General features: G+C 42.1%; 1 protein-coding gene across 1 annotated transcript in view; it reads right to left on the bottom strand.

Annotated features, from left to right (window-relative positions):
• Nucleotides 1-25,400, bottom strand: part of tbck (TBC1 domain containing kinase) — a 264,109-nt gene that overhangs the window by 222,273 nt on the left and 16,436 nt on the right. The window contains exons 2-3 of the mRNA XM_033022118.1: nt 20,550-20,771; nt 14,894-14,966 (exon numbers count right to left, since the gene is read on the bottom strand). Of these exons, the coding sequence (XP_032878009.1) occupies nt 14,894-14,966; nt 20,550-20,742 (266 nt within the window). The 5' untranslated portion in view covers nt 20,743-20,771. The remainder of the gene's footprint in view (nt 1-14,893; nt 14,967-20,549; nt 20,772-25,400) is intronic.

The following is a 25,400-nucleotide window of genomic DNA, read 5'->3' as shown; positions in this document are numbered from 1 at the left end:
ATTTCCTCTGGCAGTGCATTCCATATAGCCGCCATCCACTGAGTGAAAAAGTTGGCCCTCAAGTTATTACTAAATCTTAATAATTAAATCTCACCTTCTGCTTCTGCTTGCTACTGCACAACCGCCAACAGCTGGACTATCTCGTACAGGTCCACCTTAAACCTATGTCCCCAGGTTCTTGATTCCCCAACCGTGAAAAAAAGTATGTTTGCTTTCTTTCCATCTTAATGGCATTTTTCTCATAGCAGGGTCACCAAAACTGAACCCAATAGTCCAAGTACAGCCACAACAGGCCATACGTTTTTTTTAAATCTCCTGTCCACCTTTGATGCTATTTTCAGGGAATTATGTACTTGTACTCCCAGGTCGTTCTGTGCTACCATGCTCCTAAGGGCCCTATCATTCACTGCAAATGTCCTACCCTGGTTTGACTTCCCAAAACACAGCTGAATTAAACTCCATTTGTCAATCCTCGGACCACTTACCCAGCTGATCAAGATCCTGCTGCAATTTGTGATGATCTTCACTACCTCCAAGATTAGCTATTTTAGTGTCAATTGCTAACTTACTAACCTGTTTACCAAGAGTCTGAACAAGGGTTCTGACCAAAACATCACGTTTTTTTCTTTCTCCAGAAATGCTGCCTGACCTGCTGAGTTACTCCAGCATTCTGTGTCTATCTCTTGTATAAACCAGCATCAACAGTTCCTTCCTACACAACTTCCTACATTCCTTATTCAGTCTCATGCAAATTGTGGATATACACTGCCCTCCACAATGTTTGGCACAAAGACCCATCATTTATTTATCTGCCTCTGTACTGCACAATTTGAGATTTGTATTAAAAAAAAAAATCACCTGTGGTTAAAGTGCACATTGTCAGATTTTAATAAAGGCCATTTCTATACATTTTGGTTTCACAATGTAGAAATTACAGCAGTGTTTATACATTGTTCCCCCCCCCCCCCCCATAATGTTTGGGACATAGTGGGCACCATAATGTTTGGGACATAGCAATGTCATGTAAATGAAAGTAGTCATGTTTAGTATTTTGTTGCATATCCTTTGCCTGCAATGACAGCTTGATTCATGGACATCACCAGTTGCTGGGTGTATTCTCTGGTGATATTCTGCCAGGCCTGTAATGCAGCCATCTTTAGTTTATGCTTGTTTTGGGGGCTAACCCCCCCCTCAGTTTTCTCTTGAGCATATAAAAGGCATGCTCAATTGGGTTCACATTGGGTGATTGACTTGGCCACTCATGAATTTACCATTTTTTAGCTTTGAAAAATTCCTTTGGTGCTTTAGCAGTATGTTTGGGATCATTGTCTTGCTGTGGAATGAACTGCTGGTCAATGAGTTTTGAGGTATTTGTTTGAACTTAAGCAGATAGGATGTGTCTTTACACTTCAGAATTCATTATGCTACTACCATCAGCAGTTTTATCTTCAATGAAGATAACCTGGCCATCTTATTTTTGCGGCTAACCAGTGATTTGCATCTTGCTGTGTAGCCTCTGTATTTCTGTTCATGAAGTCTTCTGCGGGCAGTGGTCATCGAGAAATCCACACCTGACTCCTGAAGAATGTTTCTGATCTGTCGGACAGGTGTTTGGGGGTTTTTCTTTATTATAGAGAGGATTCTTCTGTCATCAGCTGTGGAGGTCTTCCTTGGCCTGTCAGTCCCTTTGCAATTAGTAAGTTCACCAGTGCTCTCTTTCTTCTTAATTATGTTCCAAACAGTTGATTTTGATAAGCCTAATGTTTGGCTGATGTCTCTAACAGTTTTATTCTTGTTTCTCAGTCTCATAATGGCTTATTTGACTTTCATTGGCACAACTTTGGTCCTCATGTTGATAAACAGCAATAAAAGTTTCCAAATGTGATGGAAAGGCTGGAGGAAAGACTAGGTGCTGAGAGCTCTCTTATACCTGCATTAAGGAGGCAATTAAACACACCTGAGAAATTACAAACGCCTGTGAAGCCATGTGTCCCAAACATTATGGTGTCCTGAAATGGGGCACTATGTATAAACACAGTTGTAATTTCTAAATGATGAAACTAAAATGTACAAAAATACCTTTTAATAAAACCTGACAATGTGCACTTAAACCACATATGATTTTTTCTATTACAAATCTCAAATTGTGCAGTGCAAAGGCAAATAAATAAATGATGGGTCTTTGTCCCAAACATTATGGAGGGCACTGTAAACGACAAAGAGTATTGGTCCCAGTAGTTTTACAGTGAGAAATGTCTGAATCACCAACCAATGTAGCTCAATAAAGTGATAAATGAATAGGAGTTGGTTAGAGTTTTCATTGCAGTTTTGAATGACTCAATATTAGATGAATATTTGGATTACCTCAATAGTTATTGTCACCTGGAAGAAATACAGTGAAATGGTTGTTCTGTGTGCTGTCCAGTTATAAATCATACTATATGCGAGTATAATAGATCCTCTTCTGGAACAGCATACAGAGAGTCGCCAGGTTCTGCCAACTTCTATATTTCCGAAGAGTCCAATCTTGGTCCAAGGAGATTGGGAGGAAATAAAAGCTCGGATGACGATTTGAAATACAGCTTGAGACATGGGTATAATTCATCTTTACTACGGGGGTGAAAGCTGAGAGTCATGAAACTGAGGACTGAGATGAGGAAAAACATTTTCACCCAGAGAATTGTGAATTGTGAATCTGTGGAATTCTGTGCCACAGAAGGCAGTGGCGGCCAATTCACTGGATCTATTCAAGAGAGAGTTGGATGTGGCTCTTCGGGCAAACAGAATCAAGGGATATGGGGAGAAAGCAGGAACGAGGTACTGATTCTGGATGACCAGCCATGAGCATATTAAATGGCGGTGCAGGCTCGAAGGGCCAAATGGCCTACTCCTGCTCCTATGTTCTATATTTCTCAAAGGACATGCTGGTATAGCTGGAAGCTCACGTGCAGTGAAAAATAATTATGTACAATCTCTTTTCATTGCAAGGTTATGGAACAGTTTATAGTCGGAACCAAAATAAATGGTTGTGGTCTTCCCAACATTATCCTGAAGGAAAATTTCTACTAACTCAGTACGGGATGTCAGACAAAAAGGTTTGATAACTTGAGAGCAGAATGGACAGGATAGTTTTGTTCAGTTTAATTTAGAGATAGAGTGGCAACCGGTCCATCATCCCATCGAGTCTGCGCTGACCAATGATCACCCATACACTAGTCTTATCCTCCACATTAGGGACAATCTACAGAGGCCAATGACCCTACAAGCCTGCATGTCTTCAATGTAGTAAGAAACTGGAGCATTCAGAGAAAACCCAGGCGGTCACAGGAGAACGCACAAACTCCATCCATTCAGCACCTGTGGTCAGGGTCAAACCTGGGTCTCTAGTGCCGTAAAGAGCAACTCTACTGTTGTGCCACTGCGCCGCCTCAGAGGTTGATGCGAGGTGGAGCTGGGCGTTGTCAGTGTGTGTATCATTGTGATTTTGGATGATGTCTTCAAGAGGTAGTATTAAATGAGTATTAGAAAGTATCTAAGGGACATATTAGGTAACAGCCCGTGAATAGGACAAGTAGCCATTGCAGGTTAACAACTGGATAGCTTAAAGTGGATTTAGACATGGAGTTCCACTTAGCTTGATTGAAAAGTATGCACTGACCGGCGATCACCCCGTACACCGGCACTATCCCACACAGTAGGGACAAAATACAATTTTACCAAAGCCAATTATGAAACCTATATGTCTTTGGTGTTTCTCCTGGATGTTCTGGTTTCATCCCACATCTCAAAAACATGCATGCTGGTAAGTTAATTTTATACTTGTGTGTAAATTAGGTGATGGCAATGTGGGGAGAATAGGTTACAGGGAAAACGAGTCATGGAAAGGGATTGTTCTTTACTTAATAGGTTTAAAAAGCGGCTTCCTTTACTATCATACGGAAATGACTAATATGAAAGCAAACACCAACATAAGTCGACAGAAGGCATCAAGAAAGTCTGAAGAGAAGCAAGGACACCTTGCAAACTGCTTTCTCAGAACATTACAGGGTCTCACAAAATACAAAAAACACAGATTTTTATATATCCGAATGGGATCCTAACCGTCATTAGTTCATTACCACGGATTACAATTTGTTTAGCATTGGTTTATTTTTATATTGCCAATGCAACAGATGCAGTTACACACTATTGCCAATAGATGGAGTATAAGTACATGATTAACTTATCAGCAAGGAGTACTGGACTTAAAAAATTTACAGAAAATATTTCCAATTAGCAATCTTAAGAGCCTGTCCCACTTGTGCGACCTAATCCGCAAGTTCTGGCAAGTTTGCCCTCGACTCATACTTGCAGCATGGTTGACACGAGGTCGTAGGAGGTCTTATTAACTCTCCTTCATGCTCCTTCATGCTCGAGAGTGGTCTTAAGTACGTTAAAAAAAGGTCGCCATGGAAAAAATCGATATTGTTTTTACTCTTAGGTTTAGTCGTAGTAGGTCATAGTAGGTTGGCATGTTAGTCGTAGGTAATCGAAGATAGTCGCAGGTAGTCGAAAGTAGTCGTAGATAGTCTTATCATAGGCGAAGGGAGGTCGAAGGAGATCGAACGAGGTAGTCTTCACTCTCCACTATTCGGTGTCCAATTTTCCCGAAGTTAGTCGTAGCTAGTCGAAGCTGGTCTTCAACATAGTCGAAGGAGGTCAAAGGAGGTCTTCAACATAGTCAAAGGAGGTCTTCAACATGTCATCTTTTCAAAGTCTTCTAAACTCGCCAATTGGGTCGCCCAAGTGGGACAGCCCCCTATCCTGTCTACTTCATAAGTTTTCAAAAGGGAACTGCAGATGCTGGAATATCGAAGGTACACAAAATTGCTGGAGAAACTCAGCGGGTGCAGCAGCATCTATGGAGCGAAGGAAATAGGCGACGTTTCGGGCCGAAACCCTTCTTCAGACTGATGGGGGGTGGGAGAAAGAAGGAAAAGGGGAGGAGGGGGAGGAGCCCGAGGGCGGGCGGATGGGAGGGTGGGAGGAGACAGCTAGAGGGTTAAGGAAGGGGAGGAGACAGCAAGGGCTAGCAAAATTGGGAGAATTCAATGTTAATGCCATACGGATGCAAGGTCCCCAGACGGAATATGAGGTGCTGTTCCTCCAATTTCCGCTGTTGCTCACTCTGGCAATGGAGGAGACCCAGGACAGAGAGGTCGGATTGGGAATGGGAGGGGGAGTTGAAGTGCTGAGCCACCGGGAGTTCAGGTAGGTTATTGCGGACTGAGCGGAGGTGTTCGGCGAAACGATCGCCCAACCAATTTCCTTCGCTCCATAGATGCTGCTGCACCCGCTGAGTTTCCCCAGCAATTTTGTGTACTTCATAAGTTTGTTGTACAACCTTCTTTCTAGGACTTCCACAGTCCATGTAATGTATTCTGTTTCAGAAGTTAGCTGAATATGCAAGGATTGTGTGAACAATTTTGGGCCCCATATCCGAGGAAGGATGTGCTGGCGTTGGAAACGCTCCAGAGGAGGTTTATGAGAATGATCCCAAAAATGATTGGGTTAAGGTATGAGCAGCGTTCGATGTCTGTACTCGATGGAGTTTAGAAGGATGAGGGGAAATCGCATTGAAACTTACTGAATAGCGAAAAGTCTAGATAGAGTGGATGTGGAGAGGATGTTTCCAGTAGTGGATTCCAGTGGGTACACTCAGAATAAAAGGATGTACCTTTACAATGGAGATAAAGGAGGAATTTCTTTAACCAGAGAATGATGAATCTGTGTAATTCATTACCAAATATGGCAATGGAGGCCAAGACATTGGGCATATATAAAGTGGAGATCCACAGGTTCTTAATTGGTAAGAGTGGCAAAGGTTACAGGGAGAAGGATGGAGAATGGGGTGGAGAGAGGAAAATTGATCAGCATTGATCAAACGGTGGAGCACACTCAATGGGCTGATTGGCCTAATTCTATGTCTTTGATCTTATGTTACCTTTGACATACGATCATCCATGTTCTCTTACCTATGTTCACTTCAAGAGTTGTATGTCTACTGACTTAGGGTAGGATCAGTAGCTTGCAAAGTGCAGCTGCAAATGTTGCAGCTGAAGATCAGATTAATTCTATTTTAAACTAACCTCCCCCCTCTGCCTCCTCCCCCTTACACCTAACATCAATTTAAGAATAAGGGGTAGGCCATTTAAGACTGAGATGAGGAAAAGCTTCTTCACCCAGAGAGTTGTGAATTTGTGGAATTCTCTGTCACAGAAGACAGTGGGGAGCAATTCACTGGATGTTTTCAAGGGAGAGTTAGATTTAGCTCTTAGGGCTAAAGGAATCAAGGGATATGGGGAAAAAGCAGGAACGAAGTACTAATTTTTGATGAACAGCCATGATCATATTGAATGGCGGTGCTGACTCGAAGGGCCGAATTGCCTAATCCTGCACATATTTTTCTGTTTTTATTTTTTCTCCCATGTTCAACAAAGATGCTGAGTAGAAGGTCAGTCTGATCCCATCGGTTTCCTGGCAGGTGGGTAAGGTAAAGATTACCCTTCTTGATCACAGCCTAAACTTAGTACAAAAACAAAATCATATCAAAAGTAAAGAGAGGAGAACAAGGAACTGCAGATGTTGGTTTACATAAAAGGATACAAATCGCTGGAGTAACTCAGTGGGTCGGGCAGCATCTGTAGAGAGGCATATGAAACGTCAACATTTTGCGCTGGGACCCTTCTTCAGACTGAAAGAGTACATAATCCTTGCTTTTACCACATAAATCCCTGCAGGAACTTTGTATCAACATCAATGAGCTCACCTTTCCCCTCATCCAAACACCACGGAGGCCCAGTCTGTTTAATCTATCTACATTAGACACACACATATATCAGGGCTCAACCTGGTGAAACTTTGTTATACTCTCTGTCCCCATTCTTAAGCAGGGAAACCTCATATTTCTCCACATATTTCTCCACTCGCTTACCTGTCTACATCCGTGCCCGGAAGCCTTTGTGCATCTTCTTCCCAATTCACAATGACATTAAGCATGAATATTACACTTTGTCCTGTCTAACAATAGATTGCAGAAAAGCTACAGCCCAGCCTTGATGGCACACCAACCAGCCACAGCTTCTCAACCTCACAAAATATCTATTTATTCCTCTTTTCTACTTTCGGACTCATTTAACTATTTTTGCCTTCATCTTTAGAATTTTTTTTCTAGAATAATCTTTTGCTTCTAAGTGCTGTAATCCCTACCGCAGATTGTGATTAAACTATTGGACTGGTACCCAGAAGCCCCGACTCTCAATCCAGTATAGCTGCTGGGAACCTAAATCCACATAATTAAATAAACATGGAAAGTAAAGGTTAGCATCAGTAAAACTGTCCAGAAAACTATTGAATGCCAAAACAAAAAAACTGCAAATGCCAGGAAAACAAAATAAAAATAGAAAATGCTGGGGAGATTCAGGTGAGGAGAATCTGTGGAGCGAAGAATTAAACCGATGAAGGATCACTTGATACATTAGCTCTCCCCAGATGCAGAGTATTCATAGCAGGTTTTGTCTTTATCCTGGAAACCAGCGGGTTCAGGATAGAAATTTATCTTCGAGACACGACTGCAGATTTTGAAATCTTGAGCAAAACACAAAATGCTGGAAGAATTCAGTGGGTTAAGTAGCATCTATGGTGGTGGCGTTTCGGGTCGTCCTTGTTTAAGTTAGAATTCCAGAAATTCTAACTTCCTTGTTTAAGTTAGAATTCCAGACATATAATGTTGTTAACTTTAACTGGCCTCCCAGATAAAAACACTTGCTGATGGATAATACACGATAGCACTTGCCAAAGACATCATAAGTTGTGATAACATCATGCATGTACAAAATCATGTGAGGAATAGATTGGATAAATGCAGTCTTTTACCCACAATAGGGGAGATCAAGAATCAGAAGACATCGGTTTAAGGTGAAGTGGGAGATTTAATGGGAACCTAAGGGGTAACTTTTTACACAAAGTGATGGGTGTATGGAACAAGCTGTCCGAGGTGGTAGTTGAGACAGGTACAATCGCAATGGTTATGAAACATTTAGACAGGTGCATGGATTGGATAGGTTTAGAGGTATATGGGTCAAAAGCAGGCAGGTGGGACTAGTGCAGATGGGGCATGTTGGTCAGCGTGGGTAAGTTCGGCCAAAGGGCCTGTTTCCAAACTGTTTGACTATGATTGGGACTAATTTTTAAATAGTGTTTTGATAATCTTGGATGAGAACAGCTTCATCGTACTGTCTTCTGTCATTGATGACCCTCAGTTCAGAAATTATGAAGTTATTAGCTCATTTCACTCTCCACGGATGCTGCCTGATTTGCTGAGAACTTGCTCCATTTTTTTTAACCTCAGTGCAATGAATGTTCCCGGCCACTTTCCGTTACTGATATGTCGCCTGACAGCAGAGTCTCGATGTGTAGGAAGGAACTGCAGACGCTGGTTTAAACCGAAGATAGATACAAAATACTGGAGTAACTCAGCAGGACAGACAGCATCTCTGGAGAGAAGGAATGGGTGACGTTTCGGGTCGAGACCTTTCTGATCTGAAACGTCACCCATTCCTTCTCTGCAGAGATGCTGCCTGTCCCGCTGAGTTACGCCAGCATTTTGTGTCTACCAGAGTCTCTATGGCAAGCACTGAGATGACAAAGTTGGCAATGGAAAAGATGCAAGGGAGAGTGCAAAGCATCCTGCAGAAATGCAACATCCCCACTAACTCCTGAAAATCTCTAACCCATGATCACAGGGAGAACATGCAAACTTCACACAGACAGAACCCGAGTTCAGGATTGAACCAGATTCTGTGGTGCTGCGAGCGTGACAAAAGAAAGCAATTAACTTCTACTTATTTGTTACAATACAAAAGGATGGCAGTTAACCCTTTGGGCTATGCTGACTTCCAGAATGCAACTCATCAATTCCAGTACCCTTTTCCTTATTTCCTGTAGCCCTGCCGCTTGGTCTTTCTCACATGCCCACCAAATCTCCTTTGATCCATTATCCACTTACCTACACTACAGATAATTTACTACTTAGCCTATCAGCAGGTCATTGACACATGGAAACAAAAGTAGATGTCCAGAAGGAAGTCCATGCAGACTTGGGGAGACGATGCAAACTCCACACAGACAGCACCAGAGATCCTGAATGTTAGTATAATTTCTAAGAGTATGTGCATATTCAGATGCACATGCATGCACCACAGCCAATTTCTGGAAAGAAAAATTATTAACATGTGCATCTGGACAGAGCAAAGTAAGGGAGCAATGAAATGTCAAACATCGAATGACTTCTAGAGTTTCACTGATACAGTTCTTTGTTAGAAAACACAGACTGCCCAGAGCTAAATTCCCTGGAAAAAATGAGGAATTATTAGCAACACATGCATCTACGCAGAACACAGTATGCAAGCAACTAAAAAGTTTTGATGAGTCTTTCACGCAACGGCCGTCTGAAGTATTGGACACCAGGGATTAATCAGCCACTTTAAAAGCTGCAAATCATACAAAGGCACATCTCTTGCTAATAGTAATAGATCTCTTAATCAAGGGCGGCAAGAGAGAGGGAGGGAAGGAAACAAGAGAGAGAATCCAAGCCGTAGATTTCCAATTATTATTAACACATCAAACATTCTGCTCACAAACTTATAAAATGGATAGAAGGGTATTCTGCATTTCCCTATACTTTTCCCTATGACAATTACTCCATGTCTATGACTCTATGACTAGTAATTTGCATTTCCCTATTCTTTCTGAAGATGATAACTTTATTCACTCAGTTGGATTTTCCCTGGGACACCATAATCAGACGAAGAATATTCACAAAATTCAATCAATCTTCCCTAAACCAGCGTGATTGCATGCATCCATGTAGATTAAGGAAGTGATGAATCAATGTTACATATTGCATGTATACTCACGCACAGACATTTCATTGACCTTGTGGCAATTAAAAATTCACTCTGGCATAGTGCCACCGTATGAACAAGCCAAAGAATAATTGAGCTCCTAAATCAAGAATTCTTAATGCATAAAGTAGAGTCTAACCTAGGAAATGCAGGCTGGAATATAATTCATGATGTCAACAAGCATCGATTAATAGGTTGCATGGATTAGAAAAAACACACATTCACAGTATATAGTGCCTTTAACAGGCAGAGACTGGCTTGAAGCGATCACATTTAATGAAATGCTTTTGAAGTGTAATCACTGTTGTATTTAAGAAATGAAGCAGTCAATTTGGTTTATCAAGGTCTGCATGAGAATATAAAAAACAGATGTTTAAGGAGGGGTTTGTAATGTTTTGTATTGAATCTCACTGAAATCCTATTTTATTAAAATGTACAACATTGTGACAGGACTCGACAGACTGGATGCGAGGAAAAGTATCCCCTGACTGGGGTATCTAGAGCAAGGGATGATTTTTTCAGGATATGAGGCAAGATATTTAGGATTGATAAGAGGAGAAATTGCTTCACTCAGAAAAGGTGACATATAGATTTCTAACGCCAAAGGCATCAAGGGGTAATGGTTGGAGAAATAGAATAAGGTTTGGGGATGAAGAATGTATTCAATGGTAGGCAAAACACAAAGTGTTGGAGGGACTCAGCTGGACAGGCAACATCGCTGGAGGGAACGGATAAGCGATGGTCCGGGTTGGGACCCTTCTTCAGACTGATTGTTTTAGAGGGAAGAAATGTGGAAAAGAGTAGTGGGGGTGGGACAAAGCCTGGCAAGTAATAGTTGGATACACGTGAAGGAGGGTGGGGGGTTGTGTTGGCAGTTGGGTGGAGTAAGTGACAAAGGCTAGAGATAAAAATGAGACAAAGGGTTTCAGATAAGGATAGGAGTGAAATGTAAAGCCAGAGGGCGGGATAAAGGCTCATATATATTATAATATAATATTATATACAAGGATATTGAATGGTGGAGCAGGCACAAAGGGTTGAATAGCCTACTCCTATCTTCCTGCATTTACGTTTAAGGATCAATATTGACCATGAAATCTGTGAAAAGCCCATGACCTTTCAGCCAATTTAAATATTCTAAACCCACCTTAACATGCAGATAATGCCTCAGATTATTCCATCAGGTGAAGGTGGCATCTCCGATACTGCAGCACTCTCTCAGTATTGGATCGGTATATTCAAGCCCTTGACACAGGGTTTGAATCTTTTCTCTTTTCATTCAGAAGCAAGTGCACCTTCACTGAACCATGAATCACACTTCTGTTATGATCGACAGAAAGCGGATTATGTGACACAAAATGCTGGAGTAACTCAGCGGGTCAGGCAGCATCCCTAGAGATCAAAGATAGGCGACGTTTCGAGATGGAACCCTTCTTGGGGTCCATTGCATGTTGTGGTAAAACGGAAATATATTCAGCTGCTCACTCATTAATAGAATTATTACCACAATTCAAATATATACTCATAGTATAGGAGGAGGACATTTGGCCCACTGAGTTTATGGCAGCTCTCAGAGCAATAAATTCTTCCCATTCCCCCACTTATTTCCAGGGGAAGCCGACACAGCCACAGGGAGAATGTGCAAATCCACAAAGAAAGCTGGGATGGTACGGTGGTGCAGTGTTGAGACCCGGGTTCGATCCTGACTACAGTTGCTGTCTGTACGGAGTTTATACATTCTCCCCATGACCACGTGGGTTTTCCCCAGGTGCTCCGGTTTCCTCCATCACTCCAAAGATGTACTGGTTTGTAGGTTAATTTGCTTTGGTAAAAATTTTGAATTGTCCCTAGTGTGTAGGATATTGCTAGTGTATGGAGATCACAGGTCGGCAAGGACTCAGTGGGCCAAAGGGCCTGTTTCCGTGCTATATCTCTAAACTAAACTAAAACTAGAGGTGAAGATTGAAACTGGGTTGCGAAGCAGAAGCACAGCTGCTGCTCCTCAAGGCAGCCCGCAGTCCTACACAGTACACTGTGCTATTAGAGTTATATTATTTTCGTGCAAAGTCTATCTTTTAAAATGAGAGAACAATATTAATATTGCTCAATGGGAGGTCGAGAGTCTCAATGTGGTCCTATTATAATTCCATGCCAAACTAGTCTAGACTTCAATATTATTTCAATCCAGATATCTACTCATCTCCTTCCATTTCTATTGTTCATCTCCCAGAGATGTTTCCTGCAACTTTTCTTCCTGGCTGTCATAGTACCGGCACTCACTGACTTACATTCCATGAACTCTTATGTGCGTCAGATTTTACGTAAATCGGAATCGCCATTGCCATCCCGTGCCTGAAATAACTCACTGAGATCAGCAGCTTCCAGGTGCATTCAGGGCCCTTTCTGCAGCACGCGGCCTTCTGGGTAAGAACAGATGCCGTAGCCGGCTTTTTTCCAATGTAAACTTGAGTGATTGTACAGTTTTGTAGAAATAAAAAACAGCCTTGTTTGCATTAGTACAGAATTGCTGAGTACGGACTTGGTTACGAAAGTGCTTGTTTAAGTAATGCCTAAATCGGAGTGTGTCTGTACAGTTCCACAGAAGATAGATGTAATGTACAATTTCTCACAAGCATTCTCATTTATATGGAAATTAACAGTATTGCAGCTCAGATAAAATAACAAACTCAAGCACTAGAAAAGAGACTTGCCCAATGAACATTTTAACATTAACTAACCAATTTTCTGGGCGAGTTTATTGTTTTTCTTCTCACATACTAAACTATTAATTTTAAGCTTCTAATCTGGAGCTTCAACAGTTTACTGGGGAGCTTAGTTTAGTTTAAAGACACAGCATGGAAACGGTCCTTTGGCTGACCGAGTCCGTGCTGACCAACGATCACTCGTACACTAGCTCTATCCTACATACTAGGGACAATTTACAGAAGCCAATTAACCAGCATACCTGCACATCTTTGGAATGTGGGAGGAAACCAGAGCACCCAGAAAAAACTCATGCGGTCACAGGGAGAACTTCCAAACCATCCAGACAGTACCCGTTGTCAGGAACAAACTCAGGTCTCCGCTGCGCTACTGTGTCGGCTAAAAATTGATTTATTAAAAGTCATACCTATTTTAAGAGAATGAAATAAGAAACTCACCAGCCAAATGCTTTAAAGACAATGAGGCATCCAAAAATAAATCAAAAGCATTTCTGTTCAAAATGTGTTTATTATAACTGAAAGGTATTTAATAATGTTTCTCTCCCACATCCTACTGTGTTTCATTACACGGTACACTATTTCTCTACTGCACTTAATTTGATACCCTCTTCACTTTGAAACCTTATTGCCTACTTCTGGCACACATACCCGTGACCTCCCACTGATCAGCAAGAATTCCACACTTCCTATTCACAATTGCAATCACTTGCATGGTGTCTGCCTCTTCCTAACATCTGCAGATATTTTCAGCACAACACAAACACTGGCATTCATTCCTCCGTAAATCCTTTCAGGAAACGTCATTTACATTGTGAACTGTCATACTTTCTCAGGGTATTCTTGAGGAATAGCTGGTCACAAAATAAAGTTATTGAGAAGTTGTCATTATATGGAATAGCCTTAAATAGAAGTGAAACATTATTGGCGGTGTATCACAGATCAACACCAGAGCATTTGCTTAAATAACACATTTTCAGGTGGAAGCAACAGAGAATCTGCTGGAGGAACTTGGTGGGTCATGCAGCAACTGGGGGGGGGGGGGAGGGGACAAAATCTTGATGCAGCGTTTTGTCACAAAACCTTGACATTTCCTCTCCCTACAGATGCTGATCGACCCGCTAAGTTCTTCCAGCAGATTATTTGTTGTTCCAGGTTCCACCATCTGCGCTCTTTTGGGATTCCATCTTCAGGTCGTGGTGTTTCTTTGCATACTGGTATCTGGTTCGGGCGCTTCTAAAGATTTGTGTACATTTGTGGCATTTTAAGACCAGTGAAAAGACCAGAACCAATCCACACGCTAATACCAAGTATACACAGATGAGCCTTCTATTGCAGCCCACACGTTCTGCCAAACGTGACTAGAGTTATGGGCTTGTCCCACTTAGGCGACTCTTTAGACGACTGCCAGGGAATAGTTTTAATGGAATTCACCTACAACACCTGGCGACAACCTACGACAGCACATACGACAACCTATGACAACCTACGACAACACCTACTTCGACCTACGACAGCAAAAATTGTCGCCACTGTCTCCAAAACATTTTCAACATATTGAAAATTTTGCGGCAGCTGCCTGTAGTCGCCTAAAAAATCGCCTACGTGGGACAGGCCCATAAAGGATAGTACACAATGATAGGTTTTATCCATTTCAGTGTAACTATCCTTTCTGAAAGGAGTGATCACCTTTTATCATTAGAATCAACCTTCCTGGCACTGAAAATAACTTTTCCAAGACTGTTATCTCACTACTTTTTTCTCCCTTAATCTAACTATTTTCAACCTTTTAAATCTGTTTTCTATACTTGAACTGTTACTGAATTCAATAAGTAATGTTTTGAGCTCCTGCTTTTATTTTCCGAGTGCTTGTTTATCATCTGAAAACCAATATGTTAAATATGCACAGTTCCTTGCCCCATTCAATGGCCCCACAAGATAGAAAATCTGTATGGTTCCAGTGTTTTCCTTTGCACAGCCATTTAGAATGATATCGGCTGTTTGATCACAAGCTGCAATAATTTCTTGCTCAAGACACAGAATTGTTGTAATTAATTCACATTAACACTACAAATGACTGGTTCATAGAATACAAAAACAACTTAATAGAAAAGAATCAAAAGATTCAGAAATATTCTGAATTGTTACACAATACCATTATCATGAAAAATATATTTTCTGGTGATAATTTCCGATGAGGAATAAATATTGTGAATTTAAAAATATTACCTGGTTGTCTTTCTTTCCTTTAATAGATCTTCCAGACTCCTCTCATAATGTTCAGTAACAACCACCAGCCTTTCTGTAGAAGAGGAAGAACAGGATCCCCCAGGATGATAAACAATATGGTGAAATTAATGCAATGGACGACCTTTCCTTTCAAAGACCTCTGTGATATGATCTCAGAGAGCTTGACTTTGACTCTTTTGTTCATCTACAGCACTAATCCCATTTGCTCACATTAAGTTTGTATTTCTCCATGCCTTGTATATTCTCGTACTTGTCTAAATGCCTTTTAAATGCAATGACTATATCTACCATCCTTCCGGCACAGAGTTCCAGGTGTCACTCTCATGGCCAAAAAAATTCCCAGTAAATTCCTTTTAAAACTCTTCCCTTTCACCTTAAAACCTATGCCCGCTGAAGAAGGGTCTCAACCCGAAATGTCACCAACCCATGTTCTCCAGAGATGCTGCCTCTCCTGCTGAGATACTCCAGCACTGTGTGTTCTTTTCTGTATTAACCAGCTTCTGCAGTTCTTTGTTTCTACCTATGCCCTCGTTTCTGATACCTCTAACTTGGGAAAAAAGATTTTGACTATCTATCCATGCATCATAATTTTATATACCTCTATCGGATCACCCCTCAACCTCCTTCATACCAGAGACAACAAGCCAGGCCTATCTAACCCATCTCTTTAACTAGTCTTCCAATCCAGGTAACATCCTGGTGAACCTCCACTGAATGCTCTCCAGTCACTTCCTTCCCATAGTGTGGCAACCAAAACTGCATACAATACTCTAAATGCAGTCTAATCAATGTTTTGTAAAATTGCAGCATAATATCCCAACATCTATATTCTATGTCCCCATGAAGGCAAGTATGCCACATGCCTTCTTCACTATCCTACCACCTTTCTGCCCTGAAGGACAACATTCAATTTTCTTTTTTTAACTGCTTGCTACAACAGAATGTTTGATTGCAGAACTTTCAAGTTTTATTGCACCTTCCCTTTTCCTAATCTTTGAACATTCAGGTAATAATGTTTTCAGAATCAGTTATCCACACTAAACTGCTGCCATGCACTTGCCCATTCATCCAACTTGTCTAAAGGTGCTGTCCCACTTGGACGACCTAATTGGCGAGTTTAGAAAAGTTTAGGAGAGTTTGAAAAAATGTCATGTTGAAGACCTCCTTCGACTATGTAGAAGACCTCCTTCGACTATGTTGAGGACTAACTTCGATTAGCTACGACTAACTTTGGGAAAATTGGACACCGAATAGTGGAGAGTGAAGACGACTTCCTTCGATCTCCTTCGACCTCCCTTTGACTACCTTTGACTACATTCGACTACCCTCGATTACCTACGACTAACATGCTGACCTACTACGACCTACTACGACTAAACCTACGAGTAAAAAAATTATCAATTTTTTCCTTGGCTAAATATCTTTACTCGCGGGCATTTTTCAACATGTTGAAAAATACGACGCGACCTAGCTGAGGCCTCGAGTACACAGGGACTACTCTCGAGCATGAAGGAGAGTTACAAAGACTTCCTACGACCTCGTGTTGACCATGCTGCGAGTATGAGTCGAGGGTAAACTCGCCAGAACTTGCAGATTAGGTCCCCCAGGTGGGACAGCCCCTTAACTTGCATTAGAGCCTATTTGCATCCTCTTCATCACTTCCAGTCCACCCCATCCACAGCTTTCCTGTACGCTTGACGATGTAATATTTGTCTATATAAATATGTTCCCTATGTAAATATCCAGCATTTATTGTGACCAGCCAGCTAGAGTCCGAGCATTGATTCCTACAACACTTCACTACGCACTAGCTGCTACCAGATAAAGATCCCTTTAAACCTGTCTCATGGTGCTAGTCCACCCACGAGTGATCCTGAGTTTAAAACAAATCAAACTCGTGGTAATCACGTAGAATTAACCTAGCTGGAACGTCGGAACTCGTAACGCTAACGGCAGGTTCTTGGGAAACTTGTTAACTCGTGAAAATCTTTCAACATGATGAAAGATTTCCACGAGTCAAATTTACTCTTGAAGTAAAAATTTTAAAACTTTTAAACTCGTTGTAAGAACGTGGATGCCCCATAGATGCCCCGTGAGTTTACCGTGATCACTCGTGAGTCTACCGTGGGAACTCAGCGGGACAGGCAGCATCTTCAGAGAGAACGAATGGGTGACGGGATGACGTTTCCAAAATTCTGCTGTGTCTTTGTGTTACTCCAGCATTGTGTGTTCACTTTTTGTCAACCAGCATCTGCCCTTACTTGTGTATGACATTATTTGTATCCGTGGCAGTTGATTGTCGCTCCTTTCAGTTTCCCAGAGAGTCGGGATGGGACTGGAGTTGGGAGAGAAAGGTGGGGGGGAGGGAAGTGGGGGGAGGGGAGGGCGTTGGGGTGACTTAGTACGGGAGACAAGTGTAGGAGAGGTGTACTGACTGTGTGGGCAGACAGTTTGGTAGTGATTGCCCATGGGGTTCACTGTCGAGGACTTCATAATGCAGAGAGCATTATAAACAGTGGAGCGATTAACCCTGGAAAGGGGGGAGACTTCTCTCTGAGTTGGACCCAGGAAACTGAAGCAGGCTCACGTAGACTTAATATTTTCTTGAGGTTATTAACGACAGATAAATGGATGGGAAGGGTTTAGAGGGCTATGGGCCACATGCAGGCAAATAGGATTATCCCAAGACGCCAACTTGGACGGCATGGCCAAGCTGGGCCGAAGGACCTATTTCCATGTTGTACAGCACCATGACTAAGATCTATCCAGTGGGATTGACGTGTTTTGTATTTTTCCTTTCTAAAGATGCAGTGTATTTTGGTGACTATTGCACACTGCAGACCAGAAGCGCATTCAATACCCAGATATACCAGATCCGCACAAAATCTTTTTTTGCGGCAACTGTTTATAATGCTCTCTGCATTATGAAGTCCTCGACAGTGAACCCCATGGGCAATCACTACCAAAGTGTCTGCCCACACAGTCAGTACACCTCTCCTACACTTGTCTCCCGTACTAAGTCACCCCAATTAATTTTGGAAACGCCATCCCGTCACCCATTCCTACTCTCCAGAGATGCTGCCTGTTCCGCTGAGTTAAAGAGTGCCCACGGTAGACTCACGAGTCACTACGGTAAACTCACCGGCTACTACTTTGTTACAACGAGTTTAAAAGTTAAAATTCTTTACTTCAAGAGTAAATTTGACTCGTGGAAATCGTTCATCATGTTGAAAGATTTTCACGAATTAACAAGTTTCCCGAGTACCTGCCGTTAGCGTTACGAGTTCCAACGTGCCCCCTACGTTAATTCTACGTGATTACCATGAGTTTGATTTGTTTTAAACTCGGTATCACTCATGGGTGGACTCGCACCGAGAGACAGGGGTTTTAGTTAGAATCGCCATTTCCACTTTCTCAATTAATTCTCTACATCCCAGTATATCACACCCAATTATACATGCTTTAATTTTGCACACTAAAAATTTCTCATGTAGGATCTTAGCAATGGTGTTCCTGACATCCAGATCTACTGACTCAACCTCATCTGTTCTAGTACATCCTTACAAAAGCTCCAATAGATTTGTTAACCATGATTTATCTTTCATAAACACATGCTGATTTATCCAATCACTATAATACTTTCCAACTGTTCTGTTATTGCATCTTTAACATAGATTCTAACATTTACCCCATTACTGACATTAGGTTAACTGTTCTGTTTCCACTTCCCCTCCTTTTTTCAGTAGTGGAGTCACTTTTGCCAATTCCAGAAAACTTGACAGTCTAAAGGAATTGGAAGAAGACCATGAATGCATTTTCTATTTCCAGAGATACTTCTTTCCATATTCTGGAATGTTGATTATCAGGCTCTGGGGATTTGTCAGCCTTTAGCCCATTAGTCACCCCCGCACAATTTCATTACTAACATTGGTTTCCTTCAGCAAAATATAGAGTGCTGCGGGAACTCAGCAGGTTAGGCAGGGAGGGAATGGGCAGATGTCATTTTGGGCAGTGATTCTTCTTCAGGCTGATTCATGACACTTCGTAGAGCTTGAAGACAGACACAAAATGTTGGAGTAACATCAGCGGGACAGGCATCATCTCTGGAGAGAAGGAATGGGTAACGTTTCGGGTCGAGACCCTTCTTCAGTTTCTTAGAAAGTCTTAGAGCTTAATGGAACAGAGCATTTCACAATAAATCTCTGGAAATAGAAAATGCATTCATTTCACAAAAATGAAGTGCTCAATTTTAAACACTCCTTCATTGCAGGATATGAAATCTCTGAACCGTTTTTTAAGAAAAATTGCCGTAATATCTCTGAAACAGAAATAATATATGGGTTCCTTTCTTGTTAACTTTCCTTTAAATATGGTTTAAATCATGACATTTTATAGAACAGATTGAAGTCTTTCAGACTCCCATAACTACCTAATTCATCTCACCATAATTCTGGCACTTGTTCCTTTTTTTAATCAAAGTTCCCTGGTGAATATTACTATTGAACCTACTATCACCAGCCATTCAAATTGTGCTTTCTCCACTGTGCAAAAACAATCTCACCCATCTCAATGTCTTCTGGGAATTATCGTGTTTGCCAATGTTTACCTTTGCTAAAACTCCTTTAGGTTCCCTTTTCAAAATGATGCAATAAAGATGCAATAGCAGAACACTTGGAAAGTATTATAGTGATTAGACAAATTGAATTCAATTGAATTGAATACATTTCATTAGCCAAATATGTATACATACAAGGAATTTGCCTTGGTGCTTTGCTCACAAGTAACAACACGATATATAGAAGTAAATTAAAAATAAAACATTATAATTTAAACATGTGAAGAATTAAATAAAATGCCAGAGCATAAGGAGGCTACAGACGTTTGGCTGTTGAGTAGAGCTACTGCTCGTGGAAAAAAGCTTTTCATGTCTGGCTGTGGCAGCTTTGACAGTCCAGAGCCGCCTTCCAGAGGGAAGTGCTTCAAAGAGTTTGTGTCAGAGCGAGAGGGGTCAGAGATGATCTTACCCGCTCTCTTCCTGGCCCTTGCAGTGTACAGTTCGTCGATGGGGGGAAAAGTTGCAGCCAACAACCTCGACTGATAGAATGATTCGCTGCAGCCTCCGGATGTCATGCTTGGTGGCTGAGTCAAACCAGACCCTGATGGAGAAGGTGAGGACAAACTCCCTGATGGCAGTATAAAACTGGACCATCATTGCCTTTGGCAGATTGTGTTTTCTCCGCTGCCGCAGGAAGTACATCCTCTGTTGGGCCTTTTTGACTGTGGAGTAGATGGTGGCCTCCCATCGATTTAAAGTCCCTGGAGATGATGGTTCCAAGGAACTTAAATGGCTCCACAGATGTGACTGTGGTGTTGTTGATGGTGAGTGGGGGGAAGGGAGGGTGAGCTCTCCTAATGTCTACAATCAACTCCACCATCTTAAGAGCATTGAGCATTTGTTTATCAAAGAGAAGTCATGTTTAACAAATCTATTGGAGCTTTTGTAATGATGTACTAGAACAGATAAGGTAGAGTCAGTGGATCTGAATGTTCAAAAGGAAAATAATTCTAATGTTTCTCCATTAACTCCTCAACGCTCTCAAAAGATCTTGAGTGCACCACAAGAGAAATAACCCACCGTGTTTGCCACGTAAGATGTCCACGTACTGGCAGAGCCTGGGATGAGAGATGGCCTTGAGGATCTGGAATCGTCCGAGAATTCGGACAGAGTTTGGAGTGAGTGGTAGCCCATTACTGCCGCACACATCATGTGGAAGCGCAGAAGCAAAAAATGTGAAGGCTCCAAGCTGGGCATCCTTAAGTGGAAACATTTTATTCTCAATTCAGTGTCATGGCATACCTGGAGAGATACAAGGAATAAACAAGACATTGAGTATGGGATAAGAGCTGCCATTCTAAGTTACTAAAGTAGTTAAGGCGTACAATTTATTTCATTAAGGAAATACTTTGACAGTAGTATGCGGTTTATTATTAGGACATCATTGCTATGACTTGTAATTAAGGTATTTAATCCCTGTCTAACCTCAATTGAAAACAAGGACAAGCAAATTACATTGGAAACCGGGAATTCTCTCATCCAATGGATGCAAAGTCAACTCAAACTTTGAAGTTGATATTGATGTATACAGCCATGCCCTGCGAAACGGGGGGTTGTATTTTGTCGTAGAAAAAATACCCCATCGCGATTTTCCATAACATTAAGTCACATCATCTGCCCATGCATCAAGAAACACGTTAAAAAAGCAATACATTTTGTGTTTATTTATCTACTTTTTTCACATAAATTCCATGACAGCAAATTTTATTCTCAAATTTTTGAGTAGTGATTTGTGAATTGTGGGAAGGACATAAATCCATTACCCAGACCGCTGTAACATTTGGTGCGTTGCTGGTAAAAAGTGAATAGCTGATGTAACAGCATATCTGTAATGTGGTGCACTGTACTTGGCAGAAGAATTTGGAGGTACTTGGATGACTCTACAATCCTTTTCATTAGAGAAGAAAAATATATTAAAAAGCATTATCTTAAATATTGTGCTTGAAACTGATCATTAGTCTCTCTCAACTTTTTTCATTTACTCGTTTTCTTTTTTCACACACTATATATTTCACATCTTTCTATCCTTTACTATCTAACTTCTTTTTCTTATTCTAATCTTTTTTCAGTGTAACAAAAAAAAAAAAGAAGTTGTACATAAAATGTATTATGAAAATATATATTAGGCACTTTGGTGCCATATGACTGTACTTACTTCTAATAAAATAAAATATTAAAAAAAAAAAAAAAAAAAGAAACTGATCATTAGTAACCTCACAAAAATGTAAAAAATATCCAACAGCTATGATGGGTCGATAGAAACCTGGTGAGGGATCTGGTATTGTGCAACTAATATTGTGCAGCAATCATGTCCTTTCCCATGTTATACAATACCTTGAAAGCTTTCTTGTCATCATAAATTTGACCAATATATAGAATACTGGCTCTGTGTTCTGAATCTATATTAGTGGATCTTCAGAGATATAATCATAGTCCATTGGAATAAATGATGGAAGATGTCAGACTTAAGTGGTACTTCTTCTTCTTGCGTATGGCTGTGCACAGCCTAAAGTTGTAGGACAACTTGTTCTATTTGATCTTATTTGATTGTGCACGCCGGGTTGATTACCACACAGGAGTAGACAAGGTCATTGTGCACCTCTTCATCAAAAGCTTATAACAGGTTAATTGTTCATTGACATGCAAGATATTATTATGCATTAACTGGCTACCCCACACAGTTCTGTAAAAGGGGAGCTACTAATTATATGACCAGGTCTTAAGATGCCTTAAAGCCACTGATTAAAGGATAGTCACAGCAGTGAAATCACAAGTTCTTTCATTAAAGTTCATCATACTGCACGGAAACAGGCCCTTCGGCCAGACTCATCCATGCTACCCAAGATGCCAATCAACCCTGGTTCCATTTGCCTGCATTTGACCCTTATCCCTCTTTCCCTGTCTGTGTATCTGCACAAATTTCCTTTCAATGTTATTATTGTAACTCCCTCAATCACTTCCTCTGGCAGCTCGTTCCACATACATACTACCCCGCAGCGTGAAGAAGTTGTCCATTCACATTTCTATTAAACCTGCCCCCTCTCACTTTAAACATGTGCCCTCTAGTCTGAAGAAGGGTTTTGACCCGAAACGTTGCCTATTTCATTCGCTCCATAGATACTGCCTCACCCGTTGAGTTTCTCCAGCATTTTTGTCTGCCCTCTAGTTCAGTTTGGTTTATTGTCACGCGTACAGAGGTACAGGTGCACAACCTTTTATCCGGAGTTCCCGAAACCGAAAAACTCTGAAAACCGGCCATTTTTTCCAGGATGTCATCTGCACACCAAAGCTCGCGTTTGGCGCCAAACTTGACCCAAAACGACCCACGGTCAACCCAGGTCTGTACTACTGTAGCGGCTGCCTCCTCCCCGGAGACCGGGGAGACACTTAAACATCTGTAAATCATTGCTTAAATGTTAGTCAGTTAGTTTGGAGGGCTTTTATGTGAAAAAGGGGATGGGGGGGGGGGGGGGAGTTGAAAGGGGAAACTTTAATTCTTAGTCCCCTACCTGGTCGGAGAGGCGGGGAGCGGTCAATGCCTTACCGGGTCGCCGTGCAGTAAGCTCCGGAGCGCTGTGGCCGCCGACTCCCAGCTGGGGCTGCGGGCGTCCGGCCGCGGGCGGCGCCGGTTGTAGCTCCGACCCCGGCAACTCTACCCCTGGCTGCGCGGCGCTTCAAATCCAGCGCGGCCCGCGGCCGGACGCCCGCAGCCCCAGCACTGCTGTGGCCGCCGACATGTTGTGTGTCGGCGGCCACAGCGCTCCGGAGCTTACCGCACGGCGACCCGGTAAGGCATTGCCCGCTCCCCGCTGGTATCCCAGCGCTGTGGCCGCCGACTCCCAACATCACGGAGCTGGGGCTGCGGGCGTCCGGCCGCGGGCGGCGCTGGATTTGGAGCGCTGCGCAGCCAGGGGTAGAGTTGCCGGGGTCGGAGCTCCAGCCGGCGCCGCCCGCGGCCGGACGGAGCCCTCAGCTCCGCGATGTTGGGAGTCGGCGGCCACAGCGCTCCGGAGCTTACTGCACGGCGACCCGGTAAGGCATTGCCCGCTCCCCGCCTCTCCGACCAGGTAGGGGACTAAATTAAAGTTTCCCCCTTCACCACCCACCCACCCACCAACCACATAAAATCCCTCCAAACTAACTGACTAACATTTATGCAATGATTTACAATGATTTCCCCGGTCTCCGGGGAGGAGGCAGCCGCTCCAGACTTTTCAAGCCGCCCGCGCTACCTACCTAATCTACGCTAAAAATCTTCCATTCGGAAATCCGAAAAATTCCGAAATCCGACAAGTGTCTGGTCCCAAGGCTTTCGGATAAAAGGTTGTGCACCTGTACTGTGAAATGCTTTTTTGTTGCGTGTAAACCAGTCAGCAGAAAGACAATACTTGATTACAATTGATCCATTTACAATGTATAGATACATGATAAGGGAATAACGTTTGGTGCAAGGTATAGCCAGCAAACTCCAATCAAGGGTATACTGAGGGTCATCAAAGGCTTAGATAGAGTTTAACAAAGCTCTCTGATTGTGGTAGGTTGATTCAGTTGCTTGATAACAGCTGGGAAGAAACTGTCCCCAAATCTGGTGGTGTGTGTTTTCATGCTTCTATAGCTTTTGCCTGATGGGAGAGAGGAGAAGAGGGAATGGCCAAGGTGCGACTCGTCCTTGATAATGCTGTAGCCTTGCTGAGGCATAGTGAGGTATACAGTGTCCTCTATAATGTTTGTGCCAAAGACCCATTATTTATTTATTTGCCTTTGTGCTCCACAATTTGAGATTTGTAATAGAAAAAAATCACATGCGGTTAAAGTGCACATTCTCAGATTTTAATAAAGGCCATTATTAAACATTTTGGTTTCACCATGTAGAAATTACAGCTGTGTTTATATGTAATCCCCCCATTTCAGGGCATCATAATGTTTGGGACACATGGCTTCACAGGCGTTTGTAATTGCTCAGGTGTGTTTAACTGCATCCTTAATGCAGGTATAAGAGAGCTCTCAGCACCTAGTCTTTCCTCCAGTCTTTCCATCACCTTTGGAACTTTAATTGCTGTTGATCAACATGAGGACCAAAGTTGTGCCAATGAAAGTCAAAGAAGCCATTATGAGACTGAGAAACAAGAATAAAACTGTTAGAGATATCAGCCAAAACAGCTGGCTTACCAAAATCAGCTGTTTGGAACATCATTAAGAAGAAAGAGAGCACTGGTGAGTTACTAATCGCAAAGGGACTGGCAGGCCAAGGAAGATCTCCGCAACTGATGACAGAAGTATTCTCTGTATAATAAAGAAAAATCCCCAAACACCTGTCCGACAGATCAGAAACACTCTTCAGGAGTCAGGTGTGGATTTCTCGACGACCACTGTCTGCAGAAGACTTCATGAACAGAAATACAGAGGCTGCACTGCAAGATGCAAACCACTGGTTAGCTGCAAAAATAGGATGGCCAGGTTACAGTTTGCCAAGAAGTACTTAAAAGAGCAACCACAGTTCTGGAAAAAGGTTTTGTGGACAGATGAGACGAAGATTAACTTATATCAGTGATGGCAAGAGCTAAGTATAGAGGAGAGAAGGAACTGCCCAAGATCCAAAGCATACCACCTCATCTGTGAAACACGGTGGTGGGGGTGTTATGGCCTGGGCATGTATGGCTGCTGAAGGTACTGGCTCACTTATCTTCATTGATGACACAACTACTGATGGTAGTGGCATAATGAATTCTGAAATGTATAGACACATCCTATCTGCTCAAGTTCAAACAAATGCCTCAAAACTCATTGGCCGGCGGTTCATTCTACAGCAACACAATGATCTCAAACATACTGCTAAAGCACCAATGGAATTTTTCAAAGCTAAAAAATGGT

The sequence above is a fragment of the Amblyraja radiata genome, chromosome 1 (assembly GCF_010909765.2).
Source record: "Amblyraja radiata isolate CabotCenter1 chromosome 1, sAmbRad1.1.pri, whole genome shotgun sequence".
NCBI lineage: Eukaryota > Metazoa > Chordata > Chondrichthyes > Rajiformes > Rajidae > Amblyraja > Amblyraja radiata.
The sequence above is the reverse complement of the archived record's forward strand: the minus strand, read 5'-3'. Positions and strand labels throughout refer to the sequence as shown.